The following is a 20523-nucleotide window of genomic DNA, read 5'->3' as shown; positions in this document are numbered from 1 at the left end:
AAAGGAGTTGTACAGGGTGCAGAGAAGAGATGTCTTTAAGTTTAATTGGATAAAAAAAGTACCTGGAAACTGAGTCTTGGGCTGTGCTCTAACTAACAGGAGGCATGACTGATTGAAGAAAGATGGCTGTTTCACCACTGTTAGGGCTTATCAGTAACTAGATCACAGAGAGTTACTGCTGTCTTCCCATCCATTGACTCCTTCAGTACTATACAGTTTCAGTGCATTAGAGTAGTAGTATTTTTCTCACCATATTGCCTGTCTTCTTTTTGTTTATATTAAATAAATAATTTTTAAACTTTTCTTTCTATATCACAACTGAAGGGCAAAGCAGAGAAATCTCAAAAGCAGAGTGGGAACGCAGAGCTTCACTTGACATAGAAAGGTGGCTGAAAGATAAATTCAGAGAAGGATTTAGAAATATGAAAGAAGAATTTGAAAAACATGACCCACAAAAAACAGGCAAGGTAAAATGCTTTTTAGTTTGTGAATCTATTCTAAGTGGGGAAGCACCCACAGCAAATGATCTGGAGGCATTGTGTGAGCTGTAATGAGATGTGAAGCAAGGACTGTTGAATCCAAACCCCAATAGACTAACCAGCCAGCTGGTATTACTCAGTAGGGTTACTTAAATAAGCGAGAAGAGCATTATTTGGTCCTTTGTGTTTACCAGTGTAGCAGTAATCTCCACATTTGTTGCTGAATTGCTGGAAAATGTATCCATTAATATTGTTTATATCCATGGCTTTGGTGGATGTGATGCTTCTAATAAGAAAATGGTCCCTTTTATATTAATAGGCACTAACAACTTGAGTAGCAAGTGTTTATTCCAAACATTTAGAAAATCAGGACCAAGGCAAGCAGTTTAGCAAGACTGATTATGTATAAAGGAGAGGACCAAACAAACAAGCCCAAAGTGTTTGCAATCTCTATTCATTATACTTTCTTTCTTGACACTTTTTATTAAGTTCCCAATGGTGGCCCAAGAGTATAAGTACCAACTCAGGGCAGACTTTTAAAAACTAGGGCACAAACTCCAAATTGGTTATGAATTCTGAACTTACATTTCACCAATCAACTGCACCAAGTGCAAACTGTTCAGGCACATTAACAGCCTTAAACAGGGTCCCAGACAGTCCTCTCGGACATTCCGGCTTATCTTGCCACCCATGGGAGCACATCTCTGTGGTAGATGGCCTTTAAGACCAAAAATCACAACAAGATTCAGGTTATTCCTCATCACAAAGGACCAGTCATTTACTCCAGGTCAGTTTTTCCTTGCACCAAAGACAATGTTTGTAGCCAGACCTATAATAAACTATATGAAGATTTATTAAATAATAGTTATTCAATGCATTCCTGATATGCCACCAATGCTGGGGCTTTCAGATAGGCCTTAAGCTAAGCCTGCCCCAGGACTTGATCCACAGCAGGATAAAAGAGCCACAGTAGAGTGGAGAACTCCTATCAATGGGACTGCTCATGGAGTAAAGTACTGTTCATTAGATAAAACCTTGGCTCCACCGAAGCCAATACAAACGTTGCCATTGACTTCAGTGGAGTTGGGATTTTTGCCCATTACGAGTAAGGTGGCTGAATGTAGCCCTGGAACACTGAATAAATACAGTGATCATGCAACAGAATAAGTAATGAGAGAGCTCATCAGTGACATTCTGCATATTAAAGTTTTATTTAAATAAAGTGAAGTCTGATTCTCTTCTTTTTTTTTTTTTTTTTTTTTTTGGAAGGTGGGAAAAGAATCCTTCTTGTCAATCCTACAAAAATTTGACATGCATCTCAAAAAGGAGCATTTTAACCTTTTCCTGGCAAGATGTGGTCTTGAAAACAGTCAAACTGGGATCAATTATTTGGCTCTTTTAAGGAACTTCCAGGATCGTAGTGACAGAGGGATCACACGCAAAATTCTCTCTAATCCCAAGCATAAGTTCGTATGAAGTCGTCGCTTATTTATCATTGCTTTCTCTGATTGTATGGCTTGGTAGAGCTGCACCAAATTTCCCAAGGTAGAATTAAGCTCAGTGACTCAGACCAGAGAGTGAATACAATCTAATGGCCCCTTATCCAGTTGAAAACCGCCTCTATGATTTCCATAGGCCTCCTATGCTCTGCATCTGTGGAGGCTGCACCTAATTTTCATGAAGTGCTTTGTGAAATGGAGGCTTTCTTGCCTGACCAACAATGACAACCAGGAAAGAGTTAAAAGTCTAATATATTGCATTTCTGGCCAACAGCATTGTGTCTGTTATCCAGTGGGGCTCATCAAGGCTACACTGTACCCTCTCTCCCTACAATGCTCCTGGAAAATGGCAGATAGAATTAGGGAAGGGATCCCCTCTCCCTCCACATCCCCAAAAGAGAACCTCTCCCTTCTGGTAAGTGGGAAAGGTCTCCTCAATGCAAAGGTTTTTGTTGATTTGTGTTTTTTTTTTTTAAAGTCCCTTAAATCAGAACAATGCACCTTCCTCATCTTGGGCACCACTGAGGGCTAGAGGTTATTCTGAACCTTGGCCCGTAGAAATTTTCATGTGCTGCCTAGTTCCCATTTGGAGTAGGGGTGGTAGAATATAGACCATTAGGGAATATTGTACCACAGTGGGAGGTGTGCAAATTTGCTTGGGCTCATTTTCCCCAGAGCAGTTCTCAAGCATGCAAAGTTTATTTTAACATTGGCCTTCTGAAGCAGGGTGACTTTTCCCCTGAATAAGTGACTTGGTATAGAGCCATAAGCCATGGCCTTCCGCAGCTTGCATGACTTGGAAAGCTGGAGATTACTACTACTAGATCGGGCCTCTAAAGACTGCCTCCATGACAAGATAAATAACCTGAAATAACCCTGTTAACAAACAATAAAACTATCCATTTTGTTTTTGGAGAGACTCCCTTTTCAGTCTGAGCCATCCTTCCGCTGTGCTGTTCTCCTGCCCTCCGCTGTGGGAGTTTCAGTACCAGAAGAACTTTAAAGACTGTCACAAAATTCAGCTGAACATTAACAAAATGTGAACAGAAAAGTAACAGTCCAGGAGTAAATGAATTATTTCATGATCCTATTTAATGAAATACTTAATCCATTGAAATGATGTTTATTTTTCAGAAATAGATAATACCATTTTTCTTTTCAAATCTTCATATTTTTAAAAGGTCTTCAACGCCATTTTGTATTTACAACAAAATAATGTGGCCAATGCTGTCATTACAGTTGTTCGTTATTTGCTAAGCAGACCAATAATATGCTCGATGCTGTGGCCCAGAGATGTTACAAGCTAAAATATAAACCAATAAGACGAGGTATGTTGGAGACACATAGGAAGGAGCTACCGTAGTTAATTCAGATTTTATTCTGTATTGTTTCATCATGTGGATCTATTACTCTTCTCATTGGTTACAAACACTTGGGCCTTTGGTCCTTGCATCAGATTCATCTGAAGTTTGTATAAATTCTTAGAAAGGTACTGTCATGTTCTGTTGCTCAGAGCAAAATTCTGAGGTCTTGTGTTGGAGCACTGGGTGGGGGAAGAGGACTGGTGACCTTATTCTTACCTGTGCAGGAGCAGGACAGAAGACACCTAGTATTTCTATGAGCAGCTGAAGGAGTAGGCTGACATGTCTGGAGGCACTCCATAGCCGTAAAGTGGTGTGGTCTACTAGAATGGGAGCATGGCATGGAGCCTGAGCCCTTGCACAGGCGCACACCCTGTCAGCGGGCATTGAGAGAAGTGCACATGACTCTGCTTCGTAACAGCAGTAGGGGGCATAGCTGAGCACCCTGGGCTGATCCAAAGCACATGGAAGTAAATGGAAAAACACTCTCTGATGTCAGTGGGGTTTGATTTAAGCCCATTGTACTAATCCCATTTTGCTCTGCTTTAGCATAATGACTTCAGGGCTCTTTGTTTAGCCATCATCACTCACCTACCTACGAATGCACATCATCATAGTAAGGCCAGGATTTGGTCTTAATATTTTTCTCTTAAAACAAGATTGTCGTATATAACTTTTGTAATTGTTATCTTGCTTTCTGTTCCTCAGTCATGCACGCTGCAGAAGGCCATCACTAAAATAATGTTAGCATGATTTAGAGAACCCGCGGGTGTGCAGGAGAGCCTGAGCACAGAGGAGTATCTTATCTTCTACTTCTCCAACTAACATCTAGAAATAACATTCCAACAGACCATCCATTGGTGGTCTGTCGCTGATGGTATCCTAGTAATGGTAGCCTGTAAGCTGTTGAAATGGACTTATTATAAAGCACACCAAGGGTGTGTTTGTAGTATTTCATATCCGCAGCGAGTTTCTGAACAATAGCACAGATCCAACCGTCTAGCCATAATGTGTGTGGAGAGATGCGGGCTAGTACATTATTTTCAAAAGCGTGGTTATACTTTGGAAAGTGACTGTAGTTAGGGCACTGTGTTGTTCCATGTTTATTCTCTCTCGGCACCTTCCAGAGCTGGGAGCTGGCTAGTCACCGAACATTTTCGTTCCCTTGAATCTGGATTTTTGGGTGGAACGCTGTTCTGTCAGAAATCTCTTGACCAGCTCTAGCTGCAGCACAGGAATATCAATAGAATAGAGAAGGTATGTGTGATATCTGTATTAATCCTTGCTTTTAAATTGCATCCTTTGTAGATTTAATCGTGAAGGGAGCATCAGCCCAGCTTCCACTCTGACTGCAATTGAGGCAAAGTTGGCAAATTTGTTTGAATCTGAATTCCTTTCACTCTTGGCCACTTTCCAGTAAGTGTCTGATGAAATTTTTTCTTGTTCTGTTTATGACAGATTGTGAGCTAGAACTATTGAAGGTGCTAAAATAGAGAGAATCCACGAACACTGGAAATACAAATTTAGAATAAAAGAAAAGGAGTTTTTACAGGAGACAATGTTTTAGGCCCTGATCCTGCAGTGGGGTGGAACTGTGTGGATCCCCCTGCAGAGTTCCATTGTTGTTGAATAGGTTGATTTCAGCTGGACTCTCCAGTGAGGTTCTGTACAGATAAGATCCCTTTGCAGGCCTGGAACCTTAGGAAGGGTTCCAGACGCTAATCAAGATCTCATTAAAAGCCAATGACCCCTCACTAGCTTCTATATTATTGAGAAGGTGGCATCATCACCAACCTCTTTTTCAGAGAAGTGTGAGTGATTGTGAAGAAATGACCACTATTAGTTTATTTCATGAAAACATGTATTTGGTAGACCTTTCTGCCTCGTAGTGAGAGTTGTTCCATAGGACCTGACCCTGCAAAGTGCAGAGTGCCCTCAGTCCCCATGAGAGCAGGCAAACCTGAAGTGCCAGATCCTCAGCCCTGCTTTGTCACCTTTGCCTGCTCTTGCAGGGTAAAGATGACAGAAAGGTGGCTTAAATAGCCAGTTGGGGATGCTCCTTATGGAGGTGAACCTCTGGGTGGTGTAGAACTGGGGTAGCTGGCTATGCATCACTGACTCCTGGCACCCCCGCTCTAGAGTGTGTGGCTGGAGTGCTCTGTGTTCTGAAGAGCTTTTCCCATTACTCCCTCAGGCTGCTAGAACTTGTGCTGGTGGCCCCTAGGGTCAAGGAGGGTGCTGGAAAGCCAACTATGCCCACTCTCTCCTTAGCTACGTGAGGCTGTGGTGTCCCTCGGGATTTTCCCACAGCTACAAATATATCCCAGGGCCTGCATTTATTGCTGCAGGAGCTCAGCTAGAAACTGGGACTCTCTCAGTGTTACAGCCCTTGAGTTTTGAGGGAGCTGATGGATTTGTGTTCAGTCATAGACAAACCATTAAAATCACAGTTTAGCCTGTAACTCTTGACAGTGCGCCTTTTAAATGATTCACTGGTGCATTCTGTTAAGATCCAAGTCATTGAAGGTTTGCAACTGATATGCCATATACTCAGGTAATCAATAGACAGACTGCGGAACAAATCCAGATAGCCAGATGCTTTTGAACCCCAAAGTCTTTTTATTTACTTATTATTATCATTATTGTTGGGTTTTTTTCCTGTGATGTCTGACCCTTGACTATACCTTGACCATGAAATTTGGACCTTGACAAAAAAATAACTTACTACTTCAACTATACATGAAAAGTAGTCATTGCCCTAAATCCTGTCTCCAGCAAAGTCGGACTAGTCTGAATATGCATCGGGGAGTTCCTTGAGAGCTGAGAGGCAAAGGAAATAGGAATTCTCCCATACAGCCTCACATGGGGAGTAGTTTTCCTGGTGCCTGCACCCTTCCCTGACCAATGGATTCAGGAATCAGCAAATTCGCTGGTTCTTTTCACTTGCCAGCTGACCCACTGTCTGCTACTCTCTGTGTAGCAGCTGTGCATAAAGGAACCCCCTGAAAGATGCACTCCTCAAGTCATGCCCCATTTGTGCACAGTGCAGCCAGACCACTTCTCCTGTGGCAGGGCCTTGCACACTTGTGGAAGAAGAGGCAAGGTTTGCCCCTTATCGCACAAGGTAGATGACATAGAAGAAACCTTGGAATGGGCCAAAATGATCTAGCTGTGTCCTTTCACTAATCTAGGGCTCACTTGTTTTCAATATGCAGGATAATATGTTTTCTGAACGTCATGGGGTCTGATCCCTTTTTCTGTATTTCTCAGAAAAATTGACAGGTTGCAGAGAGAGGTCATTAGTCAGCAGGAGTTTCAAGCAGCAGTTGAGAGCCGGTAAGAATGAGTTTCTTTTGTTCCCTTCATTTATGATCATGAAATTGTTGTAGACAAGTTTTAATTTCATAGGGATGTTTCCTTAATACTCAGCTTTTCACATTGCCTGCCGCTGCATGTGTCCGTGGCATGAACACATTGCATTTCAGGGTCAGTGAGGCCATGTGAAATGACCAAAGGTGTTGAGAAGGCAAGGAAATAATCGATTTTTTCAGTCACTTTTTTTTTCCTCTTTCAAACTACAATTGTGTGAAAAGAGCAGTTTTCTTCTTAAGATAGAAAAAAGGGGGTGTGTTACATACAAAATAACTGGATCTGACTCTCAACTCTGTTCCATTGGTTTTATGCTAGTGCAACCCCGGTGTTTTCAGTGGAGTGGCACCACTGTAAAACTAGTGTAATGGAGCAGAGAATCAGGCCCTCTTGGTGCCTTACACCAATTCAAACTGATATATGGCAAAACAAAGGCCTGATCCTGCAAGGTCTGAGCACCTTCATTTCCCACTGAAGTCAATGGGAGTGAGGTACTTGGCTTCTCACAGGATCAGGCTTTAACAGAATCTCCAATCCGTAATATAAAATCACTCCCAAACAGGCCAAACAAACATGCCTTGTGCCTTGAAATGATCAGTCACAGTTCATAGTGTATTGAAAACCTAGACCAGGTGGTTTGTTGTTGATTATCCCTTGATTTTATTTGACCGTTCTTAGATACCATGGTTTCTCCTTTAGTTCTACTTATTTGCTTCTAAATTAAATTCTGTTATCATTGGGCATATGGTCTGCTTCTTCTAAACAAAATGATGGAAAGGGAACGTTTATGTGAAAAACAAAATGGCTAGTTTTTGGTTCTCTGAAGATGTGCTCCATGATCCTCTCATTGGGACAGGCTGGCACCACACTAGAAAGAGAGACATGACTGTGGCCAGAAAATTAATGTGGGCTATGGACTCAGAGATATTTATATTCCATTTCACTAGGTTTTTATACTGTGTCCATCACCAGGATAATATTGCTGCTTCACTATAATTAGCTTTGAGAAATGAACCACAATGAGTCATATGTGCAAAGGTTTCAATTTGATTTTTTTAAAGCAAGTTTTTGTTAATGTTGAAACATCTTGCCACTAGATGGCGGAGTACCCTTTGTTTGGAAGCCATCGGTCTTGCAAATGTTTGGCTGGATCAGCCTTCCTTATCTATGCTCAATCAGGCAAAATTCCCACTGATTTGCTTGAGTGAAGAGAGGGTAAAGAGTACTGTCAGAAAGTATATAGCTCTTCAACAGTGCTAACATGTATTTTTACCTTAAATATTCCCTAGCACAATAGATATCTTAACTAAATTCAGCTTATAAAAGGACGAGAGATAGAGTTTGACAAAGATAATAAAGTTTAAACAGAAGAAAAGCTGGATCCATTTTGACTGCAACTAAATCGCAACTCAGTGGCTGCGATTTCTTCAGAGAATCATTGCTCCGGTGCACAACACACACACAAACTACACCAAATCCTGAAATACTTGATCAGGCCTTCAGATAAAGAGGAGAGAAAAGTTTTGAATACTGGGCTAAGTGAAGACTTCTGAATTTGACCCAGGATACTTTATACTGGCAATTTCTGCTCAGTCTAAAGACCCTGTTAGCATCTCAAAAGAGGCAATGGGTCTGATTCTCAATTTGGTTACATCAGTTTCACCTGACTGTACCTTCACTGATTTCAGTACTGTAGCACTGGTGTAAAACTGATATAATCATGTGGAGAATCAGGCCCCAAGACCTGATCTATGTTGGGGTTATTATGGAGTCTTAAGGCTGTTAAGGAGTAGGAAGGATTCTTCACTGCCTTGTGACTTATGTACAGCTGTGCAAAGTGGATGTAAAACATCTCCATTGTAAATTGGTAGCATTACAAGTCCACTGTGACTGACTCTGACCAGGTGTAAATGGCTGCGCTGTGATTTTGTAGGCATCATATTATTAATTGTTGAAACTGTAACTGAATGGGAATCAAGGGTGAAATGCAGACAAAATTGAAATCTCTGGGAATTTTGCCAGTGACTTTAGTGGGACCAGGATTTTACCTCTAGGTAGACAACCTTAACGAGAAATTTCCAAACTTCTGTACTTGTATGTTTTTGGAAGTCTAATGTTTAGGTACCAAAGAGTTGGCTCCCTTAAAAAGCATGCGTAAAAATTAACAAAGATTTTGTCTGGGCATGTAACATTCCAAATACAGCTGTTAAAAAAACAGGAGAAAGATTTCAACACTTTGAAGTATCTATTTTGCAGGGTTTAAAATGGGCCCATTTCCCATTTTTTTACTAAACTTTGTGGCATTTTAACCATTTTTAAACAATATTTAATGAAACTTTCTAACAAAATCATGGTCAACATGTTCAAGTTACCAAAATCCAGGGGATTTTTCTTTTTACTGAAAATTGGGTGTCTGGTAAATGAAAAATGTTGTTAATTTAAATTATTTTGATTTTTTTTTAAAGTGTGGTAGAAAAAAAAACTGTAAAAAAACAATTCAGTAACTTCAACTCTTTTTGAAAATGTTTTGTTTGAGAAGAGAGGCTATTTTTTGACAAATTTTTCATCCAAAAAGTTTTGACCTGCTCTGATTGTCAGTGAGTGTGTGACTGTTTTGCTCTGTCCCTCCCTGTATTCTCTCCACAAGCTGAAGTTGCCCAAGCTTTCTGCTGAGGCACTTCTCCATGAGCATTTTGAATACACAAAATTTTGAAAGACGAAAACATAGTGCTGGAAATTTTTTTTTGAGGCCTCAACACTTTGCAAAGTCATTTTCTGAGGACTTGAAAAAATCAACTGAACATAATTAGCTAAAAAATTGCACTAAATTTTATAAAACATGTAAGCAATTTTGCTCCATCACATTATTCATTCTTTTTTTAATGTTGGTCTGTACTAAATTATACAGGGGCAAATCCTGTTATAATGAGTGAGGGGGAAAGCTAGATAGCATTGCATGGTGAGTTGCACTGTAAAACATTTATGGTGCCAGGGAGTTCCTTCTATTGCATGTTACAGTATCACCCATGGCACAATTTGTGCAATGCTGTTTGCTGCTTCTTTCTTCAGGAGCACCCTTCTCATAGTAATTGCTACCAGCTTGATCTTGTTAGGGATGGCAGCATACACACTTGTTGGATCATGATTGGGGCCTTTAGGCATCACTGTTGTGTCAATAATGTGACAAAGTTCCTCCTCTACCTTGGTGGGTCCTGCGCTTATTGGCAGATTTGCTCACCTCAGTGATCTTCCCTACAGTCTGGGTCAACTCCTCCTGTGTCTGATCAGGAGTTCGGAGGTTTGGGGGGAACTCGGGCCCACCCTCTACTCCGGGTTCCAGCCCAGGGCCCTGTGGATTGCAGCTGTCTATAGTGCCTCCTGTAACAGCTGCATGACAGCTACAACTCCCTCGGCTACTTCCCCATGGCCTCCTCCAAACACCTTCTTTATCCTCACCACAGGACCATCCTCCTGGTGTCTGACAATGCTTGTACTCCTTAGTCCTCCAGCAGCACACCCTCTCCCTGTCAGCTCCTTGTGCCTCTTGCTCCCAGGGGCTCCTCACACGCACTTCCTCTCCTCTAGCTCCTCCCCATCTGACTGGAGTGAGCTCCTTTTTAAACCCAGGTGCCCTGATTAGCCTGCCTTGATTGGCTGCAGGTGATCTAATCAGCCTGTCTGCTTTAATTGGTTCTAGCAGGTTCCTAATGACTCTAGTGCAGCCCCTGCTCTTGTCACTCAGGGAACAGAAAACTACTCATCCAGTGACCAGTATATTTGCCCTCTACCAGACTCCTGTACCCCGCTGGTCTGGGTCTGTCACAGTAATTAATAATAATTTTGTCCCAGCCCTGCCCATGTTCCTGGAAACATACACCCTTTGTGGGAATGGCACACATCTGTTCTCATTGGCAGGATGTATCCACTAGCACAGTCGATTGTGCCAGGGTGAAATTTGCTCAGGCTGCCTGCACCGCATGCACTTTGGATATTGGGCTGTTTTTTTGCTTGTTGCCATATTTTCTGCCTTGTACACCTGCAAGCTTTAGTCCATATTATATCATACTCCTGCCTCTCACAAGCATAAATAAAGTCAGGTAAATTATTTAATTTTTTCAGTCCTTTTCCAGAGAAAACACTTTTCACAGTGCAAAATACTTTCCTTTGCCAGCTCTTTTGTGTGGCTCCTCGGCTTTGCTATCTGTGAGCACACCCCTTGTTTCCTATTTACCTGTTTATCCCATAACTACAATATATTCCTAGGTCTAACTGTTAAAACCCCACCCAAACCCTCTGCTATTGCTTCTCCAGGTTAGTGGAAATGGTCCCTTCTGCAAGCTTCGGCTGGCAAACTCGGAAATTGTTCCTTAAGGGGATTACACTGTCAACAAGTATTTCTCATACCTTTTGAGAACATGCTTTCCTGCCTCGCTTTTTGCCCTGGGGACTATTGTGGGGTGCATTTCCACCCATGGCACTCTTGGTGGGGGCCAGTTCAGCTCTCAGGGCCTCAAGTCTACTCTAAATCATGCTGATTAGTGACTGCCCCCAACTGGCCTTTCTGCCCACTGGGGATCTCTGGGCCACAGCAGTGGTCCAGCTACTCACCTTCCCCTGGCTGCATCCTAGACACTCCCCCTATGCAGGGCCTGTGAAGGAGGATGACAAAGTCATTTCTGCCAGTTCTACACTGCCCAGGGATTCCTCTGCTCTGAGCAAATCCCCTACTGGCCTATTAAGCTGGCTTTCCACTTGCTTTGTACTGCTGGAGCAGCTCCAAAGAGATGGAATGGGGGCTCAAGATCTGGTCCAGTACTTTCAGTAACTAATGTGTGATTCCCATTAGTAAATTTTGTGCTGTTATTGTTATTAGAGGCTGCTTTGAACTATAAAGGACTTTGTAAAGCTTCCTGGTGCTCTTGAGAGGGCACTGCATAAGTTTTTTGTGTGTATGTGTGTGTTTGCACTTTTTTCTGTTTGTGAATTACTCACAAATTGAATGATTTTAAAAAAATTGATATGTTCATTATTCCAAATTATTCTGTGAATGGTTTTATGTGAACATATCTGGAGGTCAGACTAGACGGCCGTGAGGGTACCTTCTGGCCTTAATACTGATAACTTTCAGCCTGTCAATGAGCCTGCAAACTGTTGACTGTGACTGTACATTTAGAGTACTCACTGTGTGATTAGTCTCCTGGTATCGTTCATGCTGCTTTGGTTGAATAACTGAAACTTTGATACGCAGAAGAAAGGCTTGAACAAGACACTCTGGCTATTCACCTGGAGTGAATACATAGTTGCCAAGTAGTCACAAGATTTTTATTCTCTGCAAATATTTGGTGAGCAAACGTGTCTGAATATCTGTGTGAGGGGAAAAGGTGATAGAAACATCAGTGAAGCAAGTGTTTTAATTTGAAGTTTTTCTTTCTTATTAAAATAAAAATCGGATGAGGAGTCCCAGAAATCTTTACCAGGAATGTTTAAAAGTCCTCTCGCAAAGTTACTAATGGTTTTTGCAGAGAACTATGAGCCTCTAGAGATTTGTGTTTGAAACTGAGACAGGGACACAACAGAAACAAATCTGATGGTCTTTTGTTTAGCCTCAAAATACAATAGTCTCTGTGAGCCTCATCACCTCCCCCAGCCCAACACTATTGTATACTAAGCTAAATGTTTATATTCCTTCCAATGGGGATACAAAGGGACTCTAAATCCTGCTGTCTTCATCCCTTTCTTTTCACCCTGCTTCACAGGAATGCATTTTTCATTGCTTTCGTTACTATTAATTAGTAAAAATGACAAGACACTTGCGCTATAGTGAACAGTTCAAATATAATTTCAATCTGATCACAGCATTTCTGTGCTGCTCTACTTCTGTTACAGTAGCAAGGGAGACTCTGAATTCAAGATCACATGCCAGTTTGTTCACTCCCTTCTATTCTGTTTAGATCCCCCAGGATTGACTATAATCCTCCCTGAAACAGAAACAAAACAAACCTGATTCTAATTTAGGACTAGATTCTGGCTGCATCGTATGAATCTGCTTGGGTGTACAAGGTGACTCTCTCACCCACCTTGCACATGCAAAATTATCTAGATTATTGGTGCTTGCAGTCACTGAGCACAAGGGATTATGTTTGTGCAACACAGTGAAGTTTTATATGTATGCAAGTTCATTTGTTTTTTTTTAAATAGATGGTAGTGTTTCTAGAAATATTTTATTTTTTAAGCTTGTGCGCTGTGGCTAGTCCTAAAATCAGTCCATATCAAGCACTGTGGAGCAGCTGAAAGATCTAAGCTACACTCATACCAAAAATGGAGGACTAATGGGAGCCAGAGCTACTGCTCATCCCAGAGAGGGCTTGACTTGATCATCCTTCACACTAGCTAACAGCTGGAGGCTTGACATTTAGGGGAGTGCATGCTACCACCTTTTAAATGATGCTGTAATACTGCTTTGGAGCCTGCTTCCCTTACCCTGATTGAAAGTTTGTGTGCCTTTGTCTCATGTAGGCAGAAATCCTCCAGTGGCTGGTGCTTGGGCATTGTCCCTCTGTACCACCCATCCACACACACACACACCTGCATCCCCAGCCAGTGCCACTACACCCTGCTTTCTTCCATCTGCTACTGCTCATATGCTGCATCTCCAGACATTCCCCTCTTGCAACTCACCACTGACTCTCAAAGCCCCAGCAGAACCCTTGGTCTCTGAACTGAGTCACAGGCCAATCACACTAAAATTTAGGATATGTCTACCCAGCTTCTAGAAGGTATAATTCTTCTTCGAGTGCTTGCTCATGTCCATTCCATATTAGGCGTGTGTGTTTGCCACATTCACCCGTGCCAGAAGTTTTTCACTCGGTGATATGCGTAGGGGACTGGCTGTGGCGCCCCCTGGAGCGGCGCACACATGCCGCAGTATAACAGGCACCACTGGCTCCCCCCACCCTCTGTTCCTTCTTGCCATCAGTGACGGTGCTGAATGGCTGTTGCTTTGGGTAGCTTTTCTAGCTTCGTTCAGTGTGTCTCACGAACGTTTTTTCCTGTAAAATAGCTGTAAGTCATTAGGTTACCCTTAGTGTTAGTTCTAGGTAGTTGGTCCCGCACAGGACTCAGCCTAGGGACAGACGTGCCCCGGTCCCCAGGCTTTAAGCCATGCAATCATTATAAGTGGCCTATGCCCATCAGCGACCCACACATTAGTTGTTTAAGGTGTCTAGCTGAAGGACATATAAGTGACAAGTGTCGCATCTATAAATCATTCAAACCCCAAACAAAAAAGGAGAGAGACATCCATCTCAGGGCACTCCTGATGGAGTCAGCACTGACCCCAGCACTGGAGCAGACGTCTGACTTGACTCCGAGCACCACAGCATCGGTTCAGAGTGTTCCGCCGGCGCTATCTACGAGCCATCACCGATCTCCCTCCCCAGCCTGGCCAAGAAGCCCAAGAGGACGGCGAGGGGAAGATTTCTCATTTCCCATAAGGGAAAGGAGAGGGACAGAGGAGAGCCAAGACCCGTGCTGGGTGGCTCAATGCCTCTGTCAGGAAGTCGGGCCCCAGCTCAAGGCAAGTGGTCTTCCCTCCCATACTATGCTTGCCACACTGGACAGTAACGAAGGCCTCCATCAGCTAGAAGTCCTGTCTACACCCGAGGCCCTGCAGGCAGCGTAGGAGATCCTGACATTACCAGTGCTGCCCACACTGGCTCCAGCAGTACCCAGTCCAAGGGTAAACCCACCTTGGGACCATTCCGCATGTCCCTGCCTCAGCGGCACTGCTCCCCATCACGGGGAATGTCCCTCCAGCGCTCGCCCACACGAAACTGTCATGTCTTGAAAGTAGGAAGAAAGACTCAGAGAAGCCCTCTTCGGTCTCCAGACCCTGGGCACCAACCAGGGGATTCGAGGTGCAGCTTGCTGGTAACCTGGCACAGACCTGCAGCGGCACGTGCCCCCCAGCATGAGTGTTGAGACCGACCTTTTGTGTCTCCGGTGCCTCAGCATCGATCACGCAACCGAACAGTTGAATGGAGCCACTGGTCACTTGCCTGCCGGCATCTGTTGCCGAGACATGAATCCCCATAGTCGGTGAGATCCTCCTGACGACCGGCCCATTCCAGCTCCCAGTCCCACTCTGTGTCCTGGTGCTGATAAAACAGCATGAGGCGTAGATCACCGGTTTACTGATGCTGATCTGTCGAACGCTGAAGATCCCCGAGGGCCCACGTGAGGGACTCATCTCAGACAGGTCAATATCAAGACACAGTGGCCAACACCACACGGAGGAGGGCCACCAGTCCGGCTGGTCACGGTCACCCTGCAGCAACCACTCCACTTATGACTCTGGCACTGAACAGGAGTCCTTGTCGGTGGAACAAGCCCCGGCACTGACAGTACCATCAAGATCATCAACACTGCAACTGACCCCATGGACCCCTGGCCAATGGCTGGTGGCGTGGTACCCCTGGAACCTGTGGGGGTTTACTCAGCCTTCACAGGCTGCCCAGTCAGTGTCAGGGGCCTCAGATAGGCCATCAGCCACAGCATCCCACCCTCCTCCAGAGGTGGAGGCCCCACAGGGGATGATCCCCCAGGCTCATGAGGACTGAGGGGAGCAGTCAGCTGGACCACCAGAGGACGTGGGAGATCCCTCAGGACTGGCTTCATCCTCATCATCTCTGGACGAAGTTATTATGAGTCCTTCACCCAGTTCCATCAGATGACGCCAAGGCTCATCACGAGCTTTTGAAGAGGGTCGCCTCTAACCTGGGGCTTCAGACAGAAGAAGTTGAGGAGGCCTCAGACTCACTGTTTGATGTCCTTTGTTCCATGGCACCCGCCAGGGTGGCTTTACTCCTATGTGAGGTGGTATCAAAAATTATTAATATCCTATGGCAAACCCCCTCCTCACTGCCACCCATTTCTAAAATGGCTGAGTGCAAATATTTTGTGCCAGCTAAAGGCCATGAGTGTCTCTATACTCACCCAGCCCCAAACGCCCTTGTAGTTTAGGCCATTAACCAGAGGGAGAGGCAGGGTCAACCCGGGACTATGCCCAAGAATGAAGACTCAAAGAGACTGGATCCGTAGGGGTGAAAAATTTATTCGTCTTGCAGCCCTCGGTTGAAAGTGACCAATCACCAAGCCCTTCTTGGCCGCTGCGACTGCAACATCTGGCAGACCACAGCCAAATTTACGGTCTCGCTGCCCGAAGGGTCCAGGGAGGAGTTCCGTGCGCTCCTCAAAGAGGGCACAGCAGCAGGAAGAGCAGTCCTCCAAGCAGCTTTAGACATGTCAGACTCGGCGGCTCAGACCATGGCCTCAGACATCTTCATGCAGAGGGCATCCTGGCTGCTTCTTTTGGGTCTATTGACTGAGGCTCAGCAGTGGACGCAGGATTTCCCCTTCGGTGACCAGGCCCTGTTTGCAGAGCAGACAGCCAGTATACTGCATGGACTGAAGGACTCCTGCACTATCTGAAAACTCTAGAGCTGTACATCCCTGGTCCAGCCTGTAAGCGGTTCAAATTGCAGCCATCTCAGGATCAAGGGAGCCAACCTGGGCAGCAGCCTCCCCATAAGAAGAGTAGGGGCTACAAGCGCCACACGAGCCACTCAACTCCACCCTCTGCCAAATCAGGCTCGACCTGCAATAAGCAGGGGGGCAAGCGAGTGTTTTGAGGGTGCGCTTGAGGGCAACCTACCAGACTGTACCCCAGATCCGATTTTCCCGCTGTTTTCCAACTGCCTTTCTTTTTTCCTCCCCGCATGGACCACTATAACTTTGGACCACTGGGTCCTCAATACTGTGGACATATATAACCTGACCTCCTTCCCCACTGTTGGAGTTTCTGGCAAGAAGGAACCTGGGGGAGGGGGGAAGCCGGCATCACCTCTTATACCGCGGCATGTGCACACCGCTCCGGGGGGTGCCAGAGCCGGTCCCCTACGGATACTACTGAGGGAAAAACTTCCGGCACTGGTGCATGTGGTGAGCACACACACTTAATATGAAATGGACCTGAGCAAAACATCTCGAAGAACCCCAGTTACGGAAAAGATAACTGTCTTTTCCCAGTGTGAGTAGACAGATTCACACTAGCTCTGCTTGCTAGTGTCTAAAAGTAGCAGTGTGGTGGAGGCTTGGGATAGCTTCCTGAGTGTATACCCAGGGCATCAGCTGAGATTGGACTTGAGTGGCTAGCTCAAGCCATTGCCATGCTGCTGTTTTTAGCACACAAGCTTGAGCAACACTAGCACGTATGCCTATCCATGCTGGGAATCGCCGTCCCATCTGCTGTGTAGATGTACTCTTGGTTTCCTTCCTATGTTAACCGTCTCACTGCCTAGAATCTGTAGGTGAATGTTTGAGACACAGACGAACGGCAATGAACATTTATGATGTAATAGAAAATAGCATAAGTTGATTTCCAGCTAATGGCTTTTTCAATATGTAAAATATTAGTTGTTATAATTCCTATGGCCCAATTCATCTCCTTTTAAAATCAAGGGAATTATTCCCATTGACTTTAATAGCAGTTGTGGGGCTGAAAGGGGTAGTTGTAAATTGTTGGATGCCAAGTAATTCTGTTTTAAAAATTACAAAGAGTATTTAGTGTCGAGAAAGGAGAAACCAGAGGCCAGCTCTTATGGATTGTTTCTCTTACTGCCAACTTGGCGGTTTGACCGCCACTATCTAGTCACATGGGTTCTTTTACATCCATTAGGGGACACCGTTATCAAAAGCAACAAAATAAGAACAATTCTTAACCAGGGTTATTTTATTATTAAGAAAGGAAAAGAAAATATTAAAACAACACAAATAGCACAAACACAAATGATAAACTGGTTACATCCATTACACTGTCTTCTATATATCTCACTGTGGAGAGCTTTTAGCAGAAATTACACCTCAGAGAGCGTGCTTTCCCAGGACTGGTAAGTTCAGACCCAACTATATTGTTTCCCAAAATTATTGGTCTTTTAAATTACAACTGTTTTTATATATTTCAACAAAATAATTACAAGAGTTTTTAATCCAGTCCCTTGGCAGTGTTTTAGTTAACTACCTCTCACAAATCCATGTTGCTGTCTTGGGGAGGTTTCCTTGGGTTTTTTTTTTCTTGAGACTTCTGTTTTTCTTATTTTTTATCTGTCTGTGGCAGCTTGCTTGTAGAAATGGTTAGGATGAGTTGTGAAGTGACTGCTGTCTGAGCAGACTTAGCAGAGTAGCAGGATGTGCGATGTGGGGTGCTCACCTTATTTTAATTAAATTATAGAGAATTACACCTCCTTCATGCTTGTTTAGATTCAAATTGATTGTTGTCACTCTTTCATTGGCTCCCTGCCTTTGGGGTTGGCTTAGGTGACACTTCCAGATCCTGAATATGCAGCCTGTTTAATGAATAGGCAACATTTCTTTCTTTGCCTTTGTTTTTCTTGTGGCAGGAAAGATCCAGAGCTTTAAAACTAACTTTAAAAGTTTTCTTTTTATTCGGTCCATTTTCTGTGATTTTTTTTAAACATCTATGAACGTTTGACAGAAACTGAAATTCTGTTTTTGAAAAGTCAAAACATTCCTGTTTACATGAGTCTTTAATTCTCAAAACAGTCTTTTAAAATTAAACAACTCTTAGAAAGTCTTTAGCCTAAGTTCTTGATTCTACCTGACAATTTTAGAAACAAAGATTTTCTTGTCTTCCTGCTTTTAGGAGAGAGGGTTTGTTTGTACAACACCAGTGATTGATTAATTCCCCATTAATATAAATATTCTATACTTAAATAGCTTCTTACGTTTGTAATTAGTCTAGCATCAAATGATGTTGCTATAGTTGTATATAACACACCTTAGTATTTGTATAATAATAATATCAGACAGTTATTAAATGAAGGTTTATATTTAGATACAAAATATTTGCAAATATAAATACTGAAAGGAGGTTATGCTGCCTTAAACATTTGAGATACAATAAAGGTTTTCACTCTAGAGTGGAAACATGAGTTGGAAATAACCAATTTATTTTATGTGGGTTTAAACTCAGGTTTTTCTTTGCGAAGGGATTAGAGGGGTTGGTATAGGCCACTTTACCTCTATATTTATTGCTTTGATAACACAACCCTGCATTCCTTTCACAATTAGGCTTCTTCCTAAAAGTGTTTGCTAGGTTTGTCTGCTTGATGGTTGCTTGTCCTTGGAAGACAGAAGCAGAAACCTTATGAAATGTCTCTGAATATCTTTAACATTTTGTAAGCTATTTAGTTAAGCATATGTATCATTATATTTCCAAGCATCCTGGCTATAACATTCTTGTAGCTATATCTTAGTAGTTAATAAAAGTGCAAACAAGTTTGTAATGATTTAAAAGACATTGAGTTATAATAATTTTATTAATGTAATTTTCTCAGCAATATTGAGGTCTCTCCTACACATTGTGTTAGGCCTTGAATTCTGTGATGGGGTTGATGTCAGGCTGTGAAGGGCCTATACTGAAGGACTCCACACACCCATGCACAGTGTGAAGCAGTAGCTATGACTGCTTTTTTTAATATACAGGACCAATTTAATCTGGTTGCAGAAAGGGTTAATGCAGTTTTGGGCTGCAAAGGTATCACCTCACACAGAGCATTTAGTTAAGTCCCTATCTATACAACTAAGTTGTGCACTATTCTAGACGGAGAGTTGGTGACAACCTGAAAGGAGTATGAAAAAGAGCAACAAAATCACCTGATGGCTAGAAGGATTAACTGACAAGGAAAGATTAAAGGAGTTTTGCAACTTCTAAACAGGGGACACAAGAAGTCTTCAAGTATTTCAGTTTGAAAACACCACGGAAGGAGAGGAATTGGTTAATATGGTATGTGGGGGAATAACTAATACCAATGGGATGAAATTTAGAAAGGGAAAGTTTAGGCTATCAGGAAAAAGCTTCCTGCCAGTGAGATGTTTTAGGTTGCAGAACAAATTAATAAGTGAAGTGTAGCCGCTTGAGTCATTTAAAACTAGGCTGCATAAAGCACTATAAAAAGTACTATGAGGAACACAGCTGTATAAGCGGAAAGAGATAGTAAATACACTAACACGTCTTTTTTCGTGGTCAGATTCTTAGGGTTTGTCTAAACACAGAAGTTGCATTGATTCAACTAAAGATGTGATGTTGAACCAGAGCAATTCTATATGGAGACACTTACATCTGTTTAAACCTGACCTATATCAGTTTAGATCATATCAGTTTAGATCATGCCCTCCACAGCCTCTCTGCCAGCTGGAGATTTGTAGTGTGCAGCACACTCCAGCCATGCCCCCTCTCTTTGAATAGATCCTGTCCTCTCTCTTGCGAGACATATATCACCAAACCTGCTTCTGGCTTGTGGATTGGCTGGAGCCTTGCACAGGAATGACTCATCACCATGTGTGGTTTAATTAGGCTCTAATTCAGGGATGATTCATTACTTTATAATTTCCCCTGCACCTCTCTATTAACAAGTCTCAGATTTTTTTTATCAGCTTCCATCTAAATGGGCGTAGCCCTCCGGCTAGCAGATATCTGTTTCTCCAGCCCTGCCCATTGCACCTGCCTTTTAAAATATGCCCCAGAGAATTCATCTGTTGTGCAGTGCTGCTGTGTGTTAATAAATAGTGGCTGCATTGGAGTGCTGGATGATGTGATCCCTGTGTTTACTGGGTTGTATGCATTGGCTAAATTCGTAAAGCATTCAGGATCTTTTTTGGACAAAAGATACAATATTGTAATTTAGCACAATTTGGTAGATGCAAAATGCCCACTTCAATAAAGGTTCTTTCTGTTTC

The 20523-nt window shown here is 43.1% G+C and overlaps 1 protein-coding gene across 1 annotated transcript in view; it reads left to right on the top strand.

Moving 5' to 3' along the window:
• LOC127047388 (EF-hand calcium-binding domain-containing protein 6-like) overlaps nt 1–20523 on the top strand; it is a 108822-nt gene that overhangs the window by 20329 nt on the left and 67970 nt on the right. The window contains exons 8-11 of the mRNA XM_050945503.1: nt 325–467; nt 1749–1945; nt 4648–4755; nt 6610–6675. Of these exons, the coding sequence (XP_050801460.1) occupies nt 325–467; nt 1749–1945; nt 4648–4755; nt 6610–6675 (514 nt within the window). The remainder of the gene's footprint in view (nt 1–324; nt 468–1748; nt 1946–4647; nt 4756–6609; nt 6676–20523) is intronic.

This window comes from Gopherus flavomarginatus, chromosome 3, assembly GCF_025201925.1.
Source record: "Gopherus flavomarginatus isolate rGopFla2 chromosome 3, rGopFla2.mat.asm, whole genome shotgun sequence".
Taxonomy (NCBI): domain Eukaryota; kingdom Metazoa; phylum Chordata; order Testudines; family Testudinidae; genus Gopherus; species Gopherus flavomarginatus.
The sequence above is the reverse complement of the archived record's forward strand: the minus strand, read 5'-3'. Positions and strand labels throughout refer to the sequence as shown.